Raw genomic sequence first — 21,128 nt, 5'->3', positions numbered from 1 at the left:
ACACTAGAGCCCTGCCACAGAAGAATGCAGAGATGGCAGCTGCCTCCTCTAACTATGAGAACTTGCAGAAAAATCATCAGTGGTCAGAGACTGCACCCTAACTGCAGTAGGTTGTAAGACTGCAGTGAGAAGTGAAGGAAGGAGAGAGGGAGGGTGGAAAAAAAAGAGGAAGAAGGGGAACAGGTAAGGGCAATGGGGGAGCAGGAATGGAGAGAGATGGTAGGAAGGAGGTTAGGGAGGGAGAAGGGAAAGGAGAGAATTCTATTCTCGCACATACCAGAAGGCAGAGACAAAGAAGTGTAGACTGAGGGCGATGCATCCACAACCTTCAGAATAGAAGACAGATGAGGATGTGGCAGTGAGATGAGCAACTTGAGACAGTCAAGAAACTTCAGTATTCTAGGGCCTTGTAAGAGGCAACCCTCTTATAATATGAATTTCCTCTGTCTGAGGAAGGCCAGACACATTCAAAAGGCAGACAGATGAAAATAAATTTTCAACTCCATAAGAGCAACTACTTCTTCCAAAGTCTCGGCTCTAGTCACAAGCACAAATGAGCATTTTAGGCTCAGTGTTAGGGGAAAGGCAAAGCATAAGATACGGGCTCCTCCTTCAAGTAATCAATAATGGTAACAGCGTGGTGCAGTAAAAAGTATAGAATTTATATAGAGATGAGCTGGTATTTGAACCTAGAGTTACTGCATGAATTTTCAGTGTTTTGTTTGATTTGTTAGTCTATAATGGGGGCTAAGAAAATATATCAATAATCTTTACCTCAAAGGATTTTTGTGAACATCAAATGTGATATTTGTATAAAAAAGTATTCATCAGTCATCAATGCCTATAAATTATGTTAATTATTTTAAATTTTCATGTAGATTTACAATCCTATATCATCCTGAAGTTTCTCCCACAGAGAAGAGTGGGAGAAACTTATTAGTTGCTTCTATAATTGTAGTAACAGGTTGACTTTCTCCAAGTTTATCTATGTGGAGAAATACACTGCATTTACCTCAGCCATTACTACCATCATTATTCTTTATTCTCTCTCATTCTTTCTCACACACATACAATCATACATACAGCCTCTGGGTTAACTTTCTTAGCCAGGCATTCAAGGCTTCCATCATCTGAATCCTGCCCCTCTCTAACTCAGAGTCCACGCCTCTCCTGATTGAACTGTCCTCCAGCTGTTATTCCCCATAGGCACAGACACATGCCCCATCCATACTCCTGCCAGGACCCTGTCTAGACACTCCTCACTACGTCCTCTAGCCTTCCTGTCCTGTCTTTGAGGGCATTTCAAGTCTCTCCTCTTCTACAGAATCTTTCTTTTTCCACCCAGGGATTGACAGGATGGCCTCCTTTTATTTTTATTAGCTTATTTAGCCTTACAACCCATTTCACTCATTTGGCACATAGACCTTCTATTGTCTGGTTCCTTTTTATGGATCTATCTTGTCTCCCAAATCAGACTTCACTCTCCTGTAGGTCAGAAAGAGACCAGTCAATATTTATCTGAATCCCAAGCACCTAACACAAGCCCCATACATCAAATGGTGAGCACTTCCTACCTAACGCCCTGTGATGTCATGTGGTTGCAAACAACAATAAGGAAGCCAGAAAAATATTTATTTGCATCTACCTTGCTTCACATATATTATCTTATTTAATCTTTTCCATGACCTTATACAATATATTCATCATTTCTACCTTCCAAGTGAGTAAACAAAGTCTCAGAAAAGTAAGTAACGGGACTCAGATGGCATATCTAGTAATCCACGAGTTGTTGATCATTAATTAGGCTGAGAAGCCGAGATTTGGATTTAGACATGACTGATTTCAAAGGCTCCTGTTCCTTATTTCATTCCTGATGTTTGCCTAGACCTAGAGAAATCATTTCATGGCAAATTGGTGGTCTAGAATAGTAAAGGCTAAACATACTACCACCCTCCCTTGAAGGAGTGTTACTAAGATCAGAGAACTTGGGGCCCAGGGGCTCATGCCTGTAATCCCAGCACTTTGGGAGGCCAAGGCAGGTGGATCCCCTGAGGTCAGGAGTTCGAGACCAGCCTGGCTAACATGGTGAAACCCATCTCTACTAAAGATACAAAAAAATTAGCCAGGTGTGGTAGCAGGCACCTATAATCCTAGCTACTGGGGAGGCTGAGGCAGGAGAATCACTTGAACCCAGGCACTGGAGGTTTCAGTGAGCCAAGATTGCACAATTGCACTCCAGCCTGGGCAAGAAGAGCAAAACTCTGTCTAAAAAGAAAAAAAAAAAAATCAAAGAACTCATGTTCTTAGAAGAATAAGAAGGACTTGAGAAATCAATGTTATTTTTTTTTAATGTAAGAGCTCACTAAAATGTTTCTTTGAACTAAAGATGAGGCTTGCCTTCTTGTCCCCATTTTGCAGATAAGAAAATGGATATTAATTTAAATGTTGATATCTTAATCTCAACACAGGCAAGAGGATCCCAAATTTATGGTTTCTCCTCTTAAAATATGGGAAGATAACAATTTAAATGATCTTCTTTGTTGAGAACTACAGGGGACTACCGGAGCCTAGAAGATATGAGAACTAAGGCCATTGTGCAATGCATTTTGCAAGACACCCTTTGTGTTATTTCAGAACCAATGCTGTTGACATTATTTATAAAAAGATATAAAGGGCAAATCAGGGTTGCACTAAAAATAAAAGCAAGCATTTCCATCCATACTGGGAAGACAGCACTTTGGGAAATTCTAATCTTAGTTGCAAATGTCAAAGATTGCAAACTGGATCTTAGCTAAAAGTAAACTTCTGCCAGACTGCTCCCAATGGCACATTTTTGACAACCAGATTTAAGACAATACTGAGAGGGAAGCAGTGATGTAAAGAATATATAAAGTATATCCATGTGCAAAGTTTTCACATATACTCTCTATTCACAGCCCTAGGTCAACCAGCTGAAAATGAAAATAATCAAGTATAGTAATACCCAACACCATAAAGAGAAGAGAGTAGAATACATACACAAAGACTTACACAAACAACACACATACACTGTCAGAGAGACCGTCTCACATACACATCCAAGTAAACAGACACAGACAGACAGAAAGATTCAGAGACAGATATAGACATGGACCCAGACATCCTACAGACATACAAATGCAGACAGGTGCACAATGAGATAGACACATAGACACAAAGAGATACTGACAAATATACAAGACATATTACAGATGCATAGAGTCAGACAGCCAGACACACAGCAGGTATGCACTGCTATAGATATAACAGACCTATGGACAGAGAGGCACACATAAATGCACACACACACACAGAACAGATTCATGCAGATGGACTCACATATAGATTTACACCCACAATGCGAAAGACACACATGAGCACTAACAGAGTTACACACATAGTGCAGTCACATGTACACACCAACTCATGTACAATCATATATAATGTGTAGTCTGTGACCTTCCTTTCAAGGCACATCAGGACACATGGGCAGGGATAGGTTTAGGGGAAGAAGATGAAGTACGTCTGTTATTGTGGACAGAATATGGGATTCAAAACAAAAAACTTTGAAGTTTCTCAAGTTTAATATTACCTGTGTGAATATAAGCAAATGATTTGAGCTCTTTGAACCTCATCCTCATCGGTAGAAGAGGAATAATAAAAACTCTACTTCTTACGATGGTTGCTAGAATTAACTCTAATTAATAAATGTGTGAAAATGCTTGCAAACAATTAAAAACACTGACATTTTAGTGATTATTATTATTATGTTCTTAAAACTGCCACCAGCACAGAAAGCTTCTTAGGAAAAGAAAAAGTGAAAGTATTATCTACCTCATCTTTTACTAAGAACACTTAATGAAATCTATTTTTAAAAACCGATCTTCAGGGAACTAAATATTTATACAAAATGTTGTTACAGAAAATTCTGTTACTGGCATCAACTTAAATCAATTAATATTATATTGAGTGCCTACTATGTGCCAAGCATGTCTAGGAAATGAAATATTCTACTTAACCATACATACCCTCTGATTAGTCAAGCTATCATATACAATATATTCCCTACTTGGTATTACTATTAGCAAGGATGATAGTATAGAACAACGTAACCAGCACTAAGACTAAATTTAGCACTTTGAGACCATATGATGCTTAAGAGTCACCACCATAAACATCTTAGGACCATGAACATTAGAGCAGAATCCGGAAAGCACACAGGACTGAGTGCCAGAGAGACAGGGACTGGTCCCAGTCTCAGTAACACCCTGTGGCTGGATTTGGGCAATCACTTCACTTCTCTGTTTCTTATCTATAAAATAAGGGGCTGTACTAAATGATCTCTAAGGGCTCTTTTAGCTCTGATTCAACTCTTCTTATAGTGCAATGAAGAAGTGCTGACTAATGGTCTTTCTGTTGAGAGAGTGCTGAATATATAAATTTTTACTATACTACTATAAAAACAAAGAAGTTCATATTTCATATCTCTAAAAGGAAAAGATCTATCATCACTGGACTAGACAAAATGTGGGCAAGTTATGATTCTGTAAGAATAGAAATTGATTAAGAGATTTTTGGACACAGCATATTAGATTCCTAATTCTCAAGGGCAAAGATCTCTGAGGAAAATCTTCAGGATATACTGAAGCAAACATCCATAAAATGGGATGACAAAGTCTGCAGAAAATTCAGATAGCTTTTAAGCAGAGCACTCTCCTACTAGCTCAGAAAAATCCAGGTGGACCCAGTTCCTTAAAGGCATGCACAGTAAAACAACACAGCGTGTTTTCAAGTGATCACTTATGCTTCTCTGAGGAATCTAAAAATCACAGTTTAGACAGATTCTTTGTTAGACTTAGGAGGCCGCTTGTATTGTCTCGAGGAGCATTGTGAAAACTTAGGAAAACAGTTTAGAATCTACGTAGCCTTTCCAAAGTTGCATTTTAAACTGAACCCAACTTTAAATGTTCAAGTTTTAGCAGACTTTTAAAAATATAATTTGTCATTTAAATGGTCTCAGTTTTATATTTAAAATTTTTCCCACAATCAAATGACTTCAAACTTAATATTTTGTTTTGATGATAATCATAACTATATATATTTTCTTTACTGTGCACTTTTAAAAATAACTAAAAAATTCCTGACAGCATGTGCTTTTTTTTTCTGCAACTCAGTTATTTAAAAAATGTTTAAATTTTTTTTACAGTGAGTGGATTCTAAAGGCCACCTAGGTGGGACTGATTTAATTTGGAGGTTGAGAATTCTTCAGGAAAACTTTATTAATTTCTTTATGTGGGGTGACATAGCATTAAGTCACCTGACACTAAACTTGTGATACATTCTTCCTCCACATACTGGTTGTCTTTCCACTGGAAAAGCCCTGACTCCACAACAGGACAGCCTCTAGCTAAGGAAGGGCAGGAATGCAAAGGAGTCCTAGGCCAATTTTAAGAAATTTCAAATGGAGTTCCACCTACAGAACTGGTCTTGGGAATCCTACAAGAGAAGCAAATGGATTTTTAAAGGTATAATCCTAGGCATCTGGCTTTTAGTTTCCTGATGAATCCTGTAATAACCAAGGGAACTAAGTGTAATCAATCTCAGATGAGGACACCAAGACTCAAGGAAGTCACAGACCTGTGAGTTGTGGAAGCAGAATCTGAAGCCCCAGTCACTCTGACTCCAAAACACATGTTTTCCCTCTTGCACACCTCTCTAACGGTTTCTCTCATCCTTTATTTAAACGCCACCATCATATTCTTCTTAAAATGTAGTTTAGGTAAAATGTGCCCCATCCACAAACACCTACAATGGCTCCCAATTATCTAAAAGGATAAAACTTAAGCTAGCCACCACAACCATCTCTGTCAGCCTGCTTTTCTACCAATGATGTGTCAGGTTCTGAATGAGGACACTTAAGCTGATTATAGCCAGTCTTTGATATCCACGGGTTCTGTACCTGAGAGGTCAACCAATTTTGGATGGAAAATATTTTTAAAAATTTAAATTAAAAATAACAATACAATACAAATAATAGTATTAAAAATAGAGTATATATTTACATAGCATTTATGTTGTGTTAGATATTATGAGTAATCTAGAGATGATTTAAAGAATATGGGAGGATGTGCCTAGGTTATATGCAAATACTATGCCATTTTATATAAGAGTCTTGAGCATCCAGAAATTTTGGTATCTGCAGGGTGGGGAAGTGGGATTCCTGGACCAGTTCACCAAGAATATTCAGGGATAATTGTACTTTATTGAATCATCACAACAAACCCTTGTGCATAGAAACCATGCATATTAATAGCATTTCTAAGATGGAGACATTAGGGCAGTCTAACTCCAAAGCCTTTGGTCTTATCAACAACCTTAATTAAATGGATGGGCATGTAGGAAGAAAAGAAATAAAGAAGAGAAGGTGGAAAGGAGGGAGAGAGAGGAAGAGAAGAAGACTGGGAAAGAGGGAGGAAGGGAGTAAGCATTTATTAAACGCCTAATTTGTACATAAGATATTTTATTAGGAGGTTGAATGTTGAATCTTTAATTCTCAAATCCTGATATTTTTACAGATGAGCAAACTTAGGCTCCGAGATATCAGCATAATAGTGATAAAGCCAGGATTAAACCCTAGTTATCTTTCAACTACACATGTCTAATACTATGCTTTGTATACAGTAAGTACTTAATACAAATGAAATGAAATTGAAAAAAATGTGTGTCCATGGAACAAAGTGCTGCATACAAGTATGCAATGTCAGTCACATTACCTAAACTAAGGCAAACAACTGTAGGTAAAAAAATGCATCTCAAAGATAAACAAAAGGTCTGTTAGGAAATAGCCCTGCAAAATTACTGTAGTTCTCAACCTGAATAGGAATGTAACAGGAACATTCTTAGGTATGTCTCAAGCTTTTGTGAGGACCCAGGGGAGAAAACCTATGTTTCTTCTGAGAAGTTGTTTTGTTTATGTGGTAGAAATACTGTGGCTGCTACAATACATTTCCTTTTTGCCTGGTTACCAGGAAGCTTACAATCAAGTCTGTGGCCCATTTTAGCAATTAGGTAAATATGTATGACAAGAATTTTTGTGCACTTCACTTATCTCAGCTTTACCCTATTTACCTATTTCCTATCCTTAATTTTTCTTTACCACAATCTCCTCTCTATTTAGTTTTCATGTTGTTTTACTACACGCATCACTGCAAATCACCCAAAATTATTTTTACATCAAGGCAATGTATATACACAAGTAGTATAACTGTACTGTTTTGCTCCTTAATTCAAATAGAACCATTAGCCATTTCTAAACATTTACTATGTTTGATCAGTGAAGACTGTTATTAAGGTTAAGGTTAATACAATTGAAAAACATAATGCATGTACATGTATTACATGATCTAGAATAGCATAGATTCAAAATATCACCTTGGTAATCTCAAAGACCGTTTTAGAGGGTCCACCAGATCAAAACGATTTTCATAGTAACACTAAGATATTGTTTGCCTTAGTCATTCTTATTCTCTCTTGAATGTACAATGGAGATTTCTAGAAGCTACGTGACAATGATACAATTTGGTTGCAAAAGCAGATACATTTAGACATTAAAGAGATTCATAAAAATGTAAAGCAAAGCCATTCTTCTATTTTTTTACTTTGAAAATATAGTTAATACTCAAAAATGTTATTTATATTACTATCTAATGGATTTGTTATTGTCATCTTAAAATAAATATTTTTTCATATTTTAGTTTTAATATTTAATAATATAAATATTGGTTGATAAGTCCTACGTAAATCAAAATTCTTCAGGGTCTTTAATAATTTTTAAGAGTATAAAAGGTCCCTGAGACCAAAAAAGTTGAGAAGAGCTGGTCTGGAAGGATTAAGAGATTACATCTAGAAGAGATTAGATCTAGAAGGATTAAGGATTAGATACTACCTGCCATAAAGGGAGGTTAGGTCTATAAAATCCTCATAATTAGTAAGTTTGCTTGACACATAATAAAACCAACAACTCTTTCAGAAAATGTATGCAACATTATTAACTGAATATATTGAATTTTAACCCTTTCATTAGAAGTACATTAACTAAATGTGGTCTTTTGACTAAAACATGTATAAACAAAACTCAAGCCTTTATATTTATTCCTATACCCACACCTATCTAGGAAGTATCTTGAATTTGTAAACTTATGTATAAATTCTCACCATTTTTTTTCTGTTTAAAGTACAGAGAAGAAAAGAGCCAAACAAGTGTGTTGTTTTTTATGAGTTAGGCCTTAAGCTAGTAGCTAGGCAACCAATCAAGTAGCCCTGACAACACAAAGAAAAAGAACTTAATGATTACATTCAGCCAGGAGCCTACATACAGAACTTCATAGTTGCCCAATGTTACTAGTTCAAATGTAAAATCCAACACTAATAAAACTTACCTTGCTTTTCACTAATTTTATAGCACTTCTGATCTGTGTATGTTCTTTTAAAAAAACTATCACAAGTATAAATATAGCTATTCATTTCAAAGAAATATGTATGAAACATATATATCTAGATAGACTTCTTTAGCTCATAATTTTAGCATTCACTTCATTAAATTGATGTTTGAAACTCAGATGTGTGTCTTGTTTTAGATTTTAAGTAAAATTGCACTATCAATCTCACAGAGATGTAGGGAAGAAATGAGATGACGGAAGAGAAATGCTAGAGTAAAGTGAAGTGATCCAGAGCTGGTCTTAGTTTCTTCCTCTGTGAAACAAGGACAGTAATACCGACATCCCTGAATTTGGAAAGGTTCAAGAGTGAATATATATGTAATAATATATTTGGAGCATAGAAAGCACAAAAATATTCCTTGTCATGACATAAAGAGTAGTACACTAATGTTTTTCAAACAGTGACTACTGCTCTGCTGTGCAAATGAGGAGAATTACAATTAGAATTTCTTCCCTTACTGCAAAATCTCTAATGTGCCCCACATTCTTCATAGTACAAGTTGTCTCGAGAATAGGTTGACATAGAAAAGTAACACAATTGAACATGTTAGTCAACTGCTCACAAAAATGACAATCCTGATTAATTAGGACTATGTGCACCTTTGAAAACAACCAAACCTCACTAGTCTGTGAGCTATAGAAGGAGCTCATTCATTTTCAATACACTTTGCAAAATAATTTTCTCACAAGCCCCTTTTGCTTACTGGTGTACAACTATATTGATCCTCTGTCTAAATTTATCCTGTCATGCAACAATGAATACCTGAATCAATTGTATGACTAACAAGGAGTTATGGTAATTGACAATGAGAAGCAGATGTCCAGTATGTTTTCCTTTTCCAATAAAAGGGGGCAGTGTTACATCAGTGTAATACCGATGTACTATTCTAATATTTTTGCAAAGTATGGGTGAAATGCAAGAATCTACACTTTCAAAAAATGAACAATAGCTTTTTAAATAAGTGGAAACAAGTTTACAATGTGTCTCAATGATTGGGTTATGATTTTTCTACTTAATTCACTGAAAAATATTATTTGGGTATGAGAAACATAAACAGTTATCAAGCATCAGGTCAAGCTTTTCCAAAACATTATAGATTAAAATTCTGCTTTTGTGGAAATATATTAAAGAATAAATTACTAGGAACAAAATCTCCCTAGCACACTAACATAATCAAACTTGAGTATTATTATCATGTTGGCTTTAGCCAGATCCTAGCAGGTAGCTAGTTTATTCAAGCTACTCTAAAAATGAAAAAGAAATATGCATATCCTGACTTTGTAAGAAGCTGCCTGTTAGCATCTTACTAGCCATTTTTCCTCTTTTAAGATGTTTTGGATCCAAGGACCAATAGGTTGACTCATTTGCCACTGGAGAACATTAAAGAAAGAAAAAATTTAAAACTAAACAACAGATTTGACAAGATACCTGTCATTTGAAAGTGAGAAAGAATCTGATATTAAATGAGCATCTTTTGTGCAAGATGTAGGCTGTACATATGCTTTTCTTCAAAACAGCCCTTCAAGAAAAGGGTAATTATCTCCATTTTATATATATGAACATTGAGACTCAGAGAGATTAAGTAATTTACTTAAATAACACAGTTAGAAAACAGCAGAGGGAGAACTGAGACCCAGGATTAATCAACTCTAAAATCCAAGCTCTTTGTAATCTACATGTTGTCTGTCTTTCTATGACTGCTCCTGGCCTTGCCACCTCCTTTGTTTCTTTGTCTATACCAGTATCATTCAATCTTCTGTTTCCTGACTGGTAGCTTTCCAGCGCCAGAAGCAACAGACACCATGGAAGGGAAGAATGTCCTACCCAGATAGAAGGTGGCAAGTATAGAGAAAGCAGGGAGATAAATGCTTTTCTCCTTCATTGTTTTTGTTTATTTATTCCCTGCTATATTTCACCAAAGCTTTGAGATTGTCAATGTAAAATGTAAGATATCACAGGAAACTAATAAATGAATCTGGTACTCTTCTGTAAGTGGAAATACAATTAACTAGGAATTAAGAAAGCTGAGATTTAATTTCTGCTCTGCCACAAATACACTATGACTGTGGGCAAGTCCTTTTCTTTCTCTAGGTTTCAGTTTTCTCATCTGCAAATTGAAGTGACTGCATTTGATCAAGTGTAATGCTCCCTCCGGTTCTCTTACTCTACAGTTTTAATTCTACCAATATACTTCAGAGGCAAGTAAAGTGTGATAATAGTGTCCACTGTAGCTCATTTTGTTTGACACCTGATGAGGTCAAGCACTTTTCTTAAGTGATTCCCAGATGAGGAAGTGAATAGCAGCTCAGGACACATGTGTACAGATGTGTAATCTGTCTTTTTGTGAGCAGTTGTGATCAGTAGGTAATCAGTCTACTGGCTTACATAATACCTATGCAGGAAAGCATTCCAACCAATGCTTTCGCTGAGTCAGCATTCAAAAATCAAGACGATCAGAGAGTTACAGAACATACTTTACATATATCCCTTCATTAAGAAGGCCCACCCTGCCTTGGTTGTCTTCTTGCCAGGTGCCCTTAGCTTAGCTCTGAGGAGACTTAGAAGCAGCCTAATTAAAATTCTGCCATGTATTGTCATGACTACAATACTCTCTATCTTAGAGATGTCAAAACAACAAAATTTGGTAAGCAATTGGCCTATATTATGATCGAATTGCACTGTTATTTAGACAGGGGTGAAGATGGCTGGTGTTCTTTTTGTGGAAAGCTACAACCCAGGGCAGTAACTTAGATTTCTGCTGGCAGGACACTGACAATTCAAATTCACGCACAGAAGTTATGTTGAAATGATGGAGCAGAACAGCTCCTAAGGTGCCGTTACAGTGTATTGTACCTACAATGTATATATTTAACAGATCCTAAATACCCCGTGACACAGCCAACCAGAACAACTCCGTTGGTGCCGTTCTGGCCGATCAATTTTTTACCCAGTCTACTAATAGCCTTTCAACCAGTCTCCCCGTTTCCATTCTTAACCTCCTATAGTCCAATCTTACACAGTAGGCAGAATGATTCTTTTATATGTAAATCAGATCATGTCAATGTCCTGGACAAAATCAGTCTAGGAGTTCCCATTGCACTCAGAATAAAATGAAAAGCCTTTCCAGGGTCTACCAGGTCTAATAAGCTCGGCCCAGTCTATCATTTTTACTTTATGTTCCCCTTCTGTCCTGTCTCTTACCATTCTTGCCACAGTGGCCTCCCTGGTGCAAGTCTGATCCTCTAAGTGCCTCCACATTCATCATTCCCAGTGCCTGGAATGCCCATGCTCCTGCCTTTCACTATGGCCTGGACTATTGCTTAATTCAGATGTCAATGTCCCTTTCTCAGATAAGCCTTACCACCTCATCTAACATACCAACCCTATAACACTCTATTCCTTTAACTTGCTTCTATTTTTTTCTCATGGCATTTATTGACTTCCTGCAGCTACATTTTCTATTTAATTGTTTATTTCTTCATTGTCTGTGTTCTCCTATTAAAATGTGAGCTCTAGGAGAACAGGGATTTTTGTCGTATTTTCTCACTGCTGTATCTCCAGTGCAATAAGCAAAATAAGCAATAAATAATTTACTGGATCAAAAACCAAATGAATGCATTTTGCAAACTGCTTTTTTTTTTTTTTTTTGCCCTGGTTGACAGGAAGCTTAGTATTACATTTAATGATGAGTCATGGTAACATATTAGTCTTCATTGTAAGCATGTATGTGTCTTCCATTTTTAATATTCTGGTACTCTATTCTCATTCTAATAACATCATATATCTCCTTTATTTTATGATACATCTATTTCAGAATGTGACAGAAAAACACATCAATAGGCAGGTAGGTTGGGTCCCTGGGAGGCAACTTACACTGGGTGAGAAAGGGCATATTTGTTAATCAGCAATAATGTTTACAGGTGCTACATGATAGATTTTAGTAATGTGCAAGACAGTTCTCAAGCTGGAAGCCCAAATCTATGGCTGGAGGTTGATACTTGGGAGCCTGGAAAGAACCAGGTGAGACTGAGCCAATGAGTCTAGCAGATCCAGTGATAAAGGGAAGCAGTTTTACCTTTTCATTCCTGCAGTTGTTCAGCCCCATATTATTTATGGAGGACAGTTTCCCATCAACACCATGTGGCTGTTGCTGCTGTTGCTCCCGCTGGATCTGCTCTCGCATCTTTCGTGCCTCCTGGATGGCTTTCATCACTGTATCCTGATCCCCAAACAGGGCAGGGGAGTTGAGACTAGACAGGATATCTGCATATACAGGATGCATTATTAGAGGCTTGTGAGATCAGACTCCTAAAAAGCACTACTACTATCCCCTCCCCTGTAGAAAACTGCATTCTCTGAACAAGGAAGGGGCAAACATTTGCCATTTTTTAAAGTATACAATAATATACATAGAGCACAGAGCTAGGGCAACCAAGATGTGCTGGGTTCTTTTAGCCCTTGGAGAAAACACCAGCACTCCAGTCTACCTGGGTTCTGTCTACCCACCTCCTTGCAGACTAAGGTTCCTAGACTCCAATCGTATATATATTGGAAGAAGAGATTTGCTCTGCCTGTATGTACAATTGGTGCACAATGTTGTCTCTTCTGTGGGGGAATTATGGGGAGGAAGGGGGTGAGGAGTGGCGAAGAGGCAGAGATGTTTGTCCAGGCTACCCATTGTAGTTGCTGTGCTACTACAAGAAAGTTGTTTCTGGCTTGCACAAAAAAAATCTGTGAGGCCACATGTGTATTTTAGTGATATCTGTATCTGTGTGTTCACATGTCCACTGCAGGAGAGAGGGGGCGGAAGGAATACACCATACTCTCTATTGCTCCAGTTGCTGGCTGGTTAATGAAGCATTCTTCTCATCATGCTGCCTCAGTTATTTACCAAGAGAATGACAACCCATTCCCCACCCCCAGCTCAAACACCCACTATGATCAGCTCCCTATCTTCCTGACATTGAGGCGACATGTGTGGGACTGGTTTTCACATAACTACAAAGCTTCAGAAAAAGTGAGAATAAATATTTACTTCTAGTGTATTCCATGCAATACAGGGAAAAATTTCAAAATTAAACTCACTTTTTCCCCACTATATCTTGCATTTTACTGCAGGTAAAATGAATACTTTGAGTAAGTTTTTCCAGTTTTAGACAAAAAGAGGGCAATTGTTTGATGATAGATAGGCTTCATCTGCTGTGGTAAATGTTAGTGTGATCCACTTGCTTAAGGCCTCGTATAAGCATTTCATAGCAGGTGTGTGTATGTGTGTGTGTGTGTACACCTCACATAGGCAGCACAGAAGAAATGAGAATAGAATCAAGCTCACACTGTATGTCTGGTATGTACAATGCATATGCATTTGTGTTTGGAAAAAATTCCGAAGCTATCTATGGAATTTTTTTGAAGTCAGTCACTTTTTAGTCCCACAGCTTTTGTTCTGGAGTTTTCTGGCAAAAAGACGATTTTTATCCAATATTTTCTGGACAAGAATGCTGTTCAAACACAGGTGCTATTACTTCAGACCATTTCTAAGAAATATGCTCTGCTGAGTAGAGTTCCATAAAAGCAGGGCTTGTGACTTAGTCATCTCTGTCCCTCATGACACTCAGGACAGCAAACAAATGAATTCAGAGTGAATTCTAGGAGGGCCATTTTAAGGTCAAATCTATAATTTATCTTCTTGTTGGCTTTTTTCCCTCATCTCACAACTTCCAAAAATCCAGCCAAGGGGCATTCATATTCACATGCTGGAAATGATATAATTCTATCTTCTATGTGGATACCACTAACTTTGCATGAAAATTTTCAGGACCCAAAAAAGGCATCCTTACTCAAAATGAGAATATGCTGTTGTAGAGATCCTATAACCCAAATTTCAGTGAGAAAGATTTACATCTCACTATCAGAAGATTACTTAGACTCAGCACAATTCAGCAAATATTTTAACTGTGAGTTTACAAAAAGAACACTGAGTTACATGTGAGAGGACCTGGATTCTAATCCTGTTTCTGCTAAGTAATAGCTACAGGAGTATGGGCAAGTCGTTCTACCTGTAAGAACCACAGTGTATGTATTTGTACAATGAGGGTAATAATAATATACTATCCAATTCATAAGATTGTGAAACATCAAATGAGATAAAATGGCAATAATGTTTTTTAAGCTATTAATGGCTATTCTTATACATTATTTTATCTATTGTAATAAGCATTTTAGACTTCAGGACTTGATAATACAAGAAAGGTAATCTAATGAAGAAATGCTTGGTCTTTATGCTAACCCTTTAAAATCTGTGTCTGCTTGGAAATTAAGAGATTTAATTTCCTGAGAGGATAAGTATAACAAATTAAGAGACTTAATTTGACTTAAAGAGTACAGTAACAATAATGTTAATGCTTATTTGGCACTCTTACTGACAACACTTTCACATTTATTGTTTCATTCCACTTTATATATGTACACGTATTGATAATCATTCATTCCAACCCTTTAAAATTGAATGCCTCTAGGTTCTAAACTGTACTAGACACTTTATATGCATTTTTCTCTTTTAATTCTCAGAATAACCTATGAGCTATAGTAACCTATAGTAATACTATCACCCTTTCAGGGATTAGGAAATCGAACTTTAAATAACTTTCTTGGGGTCACATAGCTAGTAAATGAAGGCTCTCTGTCCAAGCCTGCCTCATTCCTAAACCCATGTGTTTTCCTACGTACTTTTCACATAGGGATACAAATATTCCTAGAGCTACTTGGCAATATATGGGGGAGTATAAGAAGCCAGACATTATGACATATCTTCCTACATATCAATAGTATTACATACATGTTCTGGAATTGTGTCATTCATATTTATTTTAATGCAAAAGTAATATGGGATAAGATGTAAAATTCACATACACTTTGATAGAAAATAAAAAAGTCAAATAAATTTTGGCCTTTTGAAAGGCTGCTTTGAAGCCAGGTCCTATGTCCCTGAAAAATTATTTCAGTGGCAAAGCGCTGACCAAATATAGAAATTCCTGAGTCTATTATTTACTGGATCTAACTCACTATCATCTAAAGAACCCGTCCCAGCAGGATTTATATTATGATCTTTTCCAAAAGTTCTAATATAACAAGATACTAAATTGGGTTATATTTCAGTAGAGAAGATAAGAGTATTATCTTTTACTAAGGAACACTTTGGAAACAAATATCAGTCGTAACTAAACAGGTTTGCTTTCTTTTACCTAATTCGTAAGTCTCTTCCTGGTGTTGACTTTTCCATTTACCTAAAGAGGATCCTCTTCCCAGGCTTCCTCCAATGGGGCTAGGGATGCTGCTTTTGTTTGGCAGGTTGACAGGGCTGGTTTTGCTGGCTGGGAACAGGTTCTGGGTGGGAGACGTTGGGGACTTTACAGGCTCTGCTGTCTTGGGTCGGGATGAGAGATTCAGAGGCTGTGGTGCTGCTTCATCCTGCAAGAGTTTAACATAAATAATTATTTTTAAAAAAGACAAATGAAGCACATTATCACTTAGTAAGCCACAGTTATTTTACACCTCAGAGACAATACCACATTCTCCTACAATAATAACAAAAGAAGCTAATTATCTACCTCCTTGAAGATTCATCGAAAGGAAACCTCATTAATTTCCCTGTGTTATGCTTCTATTTACATTAACTGTGTAGTTGGATCATTCTTTTTGCCAAATTAAAATCTGAATTAGCTCACATTACAGCTTAATTTCCTAATGTGTTTTCAGGGATCTAAATTAACCTAGGGCATTTACAAAGAATTATTTAAAATTTCAGCAGCTCTGTAGTGCTTTTGTGTTATTCTCTCTGAAAAGTTCTTATAGCTATAAATAGTCTCTGCAGCTAATTTTTTTAATACATATTTTAAATCAAACAATTGCAAGCATTTTAAAAATGGAAACATGGAAAGCCTTCTTCTGATCTACTAGGCTTCTGCCCAGGGAGCCACACACCACAACATAGCTTCTATGTGGCTTTCTGGGTGTGGGCACTCTTCATGGTCTATATTCTGGTCTCTATTCATGTTTAAAATTAATTTTTGCAAAGACCAAGGATAGATCATAATTATGTTTTATATACTATGCTATATGCAATTTATTTTCCATGTTTAAAGTGATGTTTCTTTATAGGCTTTTTTACATATATTTACAGAATGTCTATTTTAAGACATGTCCTTCTACACTGAGACAGCATTCAAATATCTGGCTTGTAACTGTAGTTCATCCAGGAGCTTGAAAGCTAAGCTCATTCCTTTATTTTGTCTCATTTGTCCTGCCATAAAATACTTGAAACAACACTTTCATCATCCTAGAAATTTCATTGTAATATGAGCATATTCATTTAAATGTTCAGTGTTAAGATCTGTATTATTGTATTCTTAAAAAAAATGGTCAGCAAATGTTAACTCCCATTTTGCTTCTGCGAAGGCAAAGGGAACTAGATTTTAATGACATTGTTTAAAAGACCCAATAGAGTTTGGTAACAGAACATTTTCCCCCTTAGTAACCAAGTGACCTTGCTGGGGCTCAATTTCTTCATTTGTGAAAAGAGAGTCTGATGCTAGGTGATCTCTAAGGTTTCTTCTAGTACTAATATCATTGATTAAGGGGGAACAAAAAGAGAGGCCAGAAAACAGTATTTGAGAAGGAGGATTAGAAAGAGAAAATAAAAATATCATGCACAAAGAAGCAATTATATACCAAGCACTGTACTAAGCATTTTCACATACTAGCTCATTTAACTATCAATAACTCTATGAGGCTGGCCAGTATTATTCTAAATTTACAAATGAGAAAATGGAGGTCAGAATGAAAATGTAAATTCTAATTTATTGGACTCCAAATTTCAGGCCCCTTTTCTACTGAACTACCGTAGAAAATAAGTCGATTGTTTGATAATATAGTGATGCCCCAGATTTTTGTGTGAGTGTGTTCATAAGGAAAAGGCAATGTGTCACATATTTTGCAATATACCTTTATGCATATTTATATATAGGACAGGTTCTCAAGCAACATGGGTACACCCATTATGAATGTCAAAATTATCTTATGTACTTAATTGCATTTTACTTCTCTTTGCTCTTAATTCAAAGGATGTTTGAACTAGTTTGTTCCTTTACTCACATCTAAATAATAGAGATTTACATGCTAGGTGTTTAGTTTTCTCCATGTTTCTTTTATTTGGGGCTCACTGAGCTTCTAAAAAATCTAAATTTAAAGTTTTGATCACATTTGAAACATGTTCAGTCATTATTTCTTCAAATACAATTTTCTGTTTCTCTCTCTTCTTTCTGGGCCTCCAATTGCATACATTAGTCTATTTGATTTTGTCCCACAGTACTTACGTGTCTTTTTTCTATGCCTTTCATTTTGGATAGTTTTATTGTTATGTCTTTAAGTTCACTATCTTTTCTTCTGCAATGTCTAAGCTGTTGCTAAACCCACCTAGTATATATTTTTAAATCTCAAACACTGTATTTTTCATCTCTAGACATTTGATTTAGGTTTTTCCATGTCTTGCTTTATCATGCTCATGTTTTCCTCTATCTTCTTGAACATATGGAGTTTATTACAGCTTTTTCAACTTTGAAATACTCTAATTTTTTACTTAGTTTTATAATTCAATAATCACCACTTTAACCAATAATACCACTGGGCATGGCTAGCACCTACCAATGCCCAATTAAGTGAATCCCTTTCCACCATGGTAGAACTGTTGGTCTTCACAGCCTGTCCTGGCCTGACAACTTTGTGCTAACCAAGCCCGGGAGTAGGGGAAATAACAATAGCTCTAGACAGACTCCCACTATTCCTACATATAAGAGGCATAAATGTTTTCTCAGATTGTATATAACTTTGGTCAATTTTAAGAATGCCTAAATGATTGTTTTTGTCACTTTTTTCCAGCTTTATAGGTGCTTTTTTAGGAAAGCAGATTTGCTTATCTCATCTGGCTCTAGTTGGAAGTCTCTTATAATAGCTGTTTTTCCTGTCTTATCTATTATCATCTGTGCCATTTTGGGGTCTGTTTCTTTTGATTAATTTTTCCCATTATTCATATTTTTTTCCTGCTTTGCAAGCCTGATAATTATTGGATGGATGCTACACATTGTGAATTTTACCTTCTGGGGTGATGAAGTTTCTGTATTTCTTTAAATATTTGAAAACTTTGTTCTGAGACACAGAACAATTTGATCCTTTCTAGGCTTACTTCTAGGTGTTGTTAAGCAAGGTCAGAACAGTCACTAAGTAGGGGTAATTTGTCCCCACTACTGAGGTAATACCCTTCTGGGGACTCTACTTGATGCCCCATAGGTCAGGAGACCTTTCCACTCTAGCTAACTATTCCTGGCCCTTTGTGAACCTGGCAATTGATTTGTTTGCTATATTCTGGTGTTGCCCCTTATCTTTGGTAGTTTCTCACATGCATGTGCTGATCAGTACTCAGCTAAATACTCAGGGGGAGCCTTTTGCAGATCTTCAGCACTCTTTCTTCATGCAGCTTGCTCCTCTCTGATACCCTGTCTCACAAATTTCATCTGCATTAGCATCCCTAAATTCTAAACTCTATCTGTCTACTCAGAGACCCTGTAAAACTTCCTTCATAGTTGCCTGGAAACTTCCTCCTGATAGTGAGCTGCAACAATTGTAGGCTTGCCTTACTTGTTTCTCTTCTCATAGGAATCACTGTCCTGTACTCCTATTGTAAATGTCTGAAAACCATTGTTTTAAATAATTTTTTCCTGAGTTTTAGTTGTTTAAGCCAGAAGAGTAAATCTGATTTTGTTCATCATGGTTTACCATGGAACTCCTCTAGGTGTTTATTTAGGATCTCTCCCAGTCTACAACTAGATATTTTAATCACAACCACTAAAATCACCACACTATCTATCTTCTTTATTACCATAATGAGCAGCAGCAGCATCACGACCACTAACATTGACAGAATACTCACTATATACTAGAGGATATATCTAAGACCTATAATAATATTAACTCCCTTTTTTTTTCAGAGGCAAAAACTAAAGTAGAAAGGACATTAAGTATCTTGGGCAAGCTGATACAGTGAGTAAAAGTGGTAGAACCAGTATCTTTAACAGAAACATTCTGACATCTGATGTTGACAGTTATAGTAGACAAATATTCTGGAGAAAAAAGGTACATCAGATTATCTATATTTATTTTTGTTACTTTCAGCAAATGTTGCCTGTGTTCTGTCTGAATTTAAAATAAGTAGTCATGTTATATACAGAAGAAAAGCAATGACTATAAAGAGAAACATGGGAGATTTTGGTAACCATAGTTCCTTCAATTAGCAAACGATAAGATTATTTTCAGAACATCTTCAGTAATAGATAGAAATTATATTTTAAATTTAAAATACTTGCTTTATGTTTTGTTCTATATATTTTTACCCATATATAAAATAAAATATCTAGTAAGTAAAAATAAACATTTCCTTTGTTATTAACATAGAATATGGTCAAGTCGAATTACCCAGAGAGCTCCCTAAGAATTTGCATGTGGTCAAGTGAGTAATAAAATTCAGTTGGCCCACAAAGATGGAATGGTAAAAGCAGATATAAATTTGAATTTAACCAAGGAACATTTTACTCATCCAGTAAAGACTTGGTTTGGTGCAGTTCCAGTTGGTAAACTTATTTATAAAATGACTTCTTTATGTTAAAATATTTAATACTCAATAGCTCAAGTCACTGATGTTTGATACTTCAACAACTACGAATAAGCAAAGTGCCTTGGTTTGAGTTGGAGTGTTCTGGCTTATTCACAAACACAAACTCTGGGAACATAAAATACCCTGTTTCCATATGTGATTCTGTCTTATTAAATGTAAACTTCCTATTGTCATATCTCAATATTTCAAACAACAGACCATAAATGTTCACCTGTTTCTTTAAAGAATCTAAAGAATAAGTAGCATTAAATTAATTCCTTTGGATAGAACACAGACAGAATTATCTCTCTTAATGATTTTCACTTTTCTTGATCTTTGGTATTTGGGATCCGCTTTTTTTTAAAAGACTTTCTGGAATCTCAATATTAATATATGCAAATTTTAGAAAACAAAACAATTTCAGTGACTGTATAGCATCTGATGCTTAGTTTTGTTGGTCTCAGCTGTTTCCCTTGTGAAGATTTAATAATTGCAAAATTTCTTCAAATGCAGTGCTTTTATCACATTACAATAAAGCATTTGTACTTAGCATACTCCTTCAAGTAGATAAGTAATTATACAAAACAATTGTTCCTCTGTTTGAATTTGATAATTCAATATAGAAAGTAACTGCAATCATAAAACCAACAAGCACCACCTATGGGTACCAGCTGCAGCACAAAATTGCAGTGGCTCATCAATTTCCCTCTGTCGCCAAGTACCTCCTGGCTGCACAGTTTCAAGACACTGAAAATTAGTGAGAAAAGACATTTATTAATGTCCCAGATATAATTTGGGAAAGCCTGTTTATCCTAACACAACTATATGGCATCAAAAGCATTATTAGGCAATGACAACTCATTCCTTAAAGGCCACATTTATAACTAGTTTTGAAGGAGAGATCTTCATC

At 36.1% G+C, this 21,128-nt stretch overlaps 1 protein-coding gene across 21 annotated transcripts in view; it reads right to left on the bottom strand.

The window, feature by feature from the left end:
- SOX6 (SRY-box transcription factor 6) overlaps positions 1-21,128 on the bottom strand; it is a 665,386-nt gene that overhangs the window by 61,826 nt on the left and 582,432 nt on the right. For 13 of the 21 annotated variants that reach the window (XM_012456568.3, XM_012456567.2, XM_012456564.2 and 10 more), the window contains 2 exons: positions 15,759-15,984; positions 12,593-12,780 (listed from right to left, as the gene is read on the bottom strand). In XM_012456568.3, coding sequence (XP_012311991.2) covers positions 12,593-12,780; positions 15,759-15,984 — 414 coding nt within the window. The remainder of the gene's footprint in view (positions 1-12,592; positions 12,781-15,758; positions 15,985-21,128) is intronic. The other 8 variants (XM_012456580.3, XM_012456573.3, XM_012456565.2 and 5 more) reach the window with 1 other exon arrangement.

This window comes from Aotus nancymaae, unplaced genomic scaffold, assembly GCF_030222135.1.
Source record: "Aotus nancymaae isolate 86718 unplaced genomic scaffold, 86718_ANA_hifiasm-v0.15.2.pri h1tg000059l, whole genome shotgun sequence".
NCBI lineage: Eukaryota > Metazoa > Chordata > Mammalia > Primates > Aotidae > Aotus > Aotus nancymaae.
Note: the sequence above shows the minus strand (reverse complement) of the source record. Positions and strands in the feature narration are given on the sequence as shown.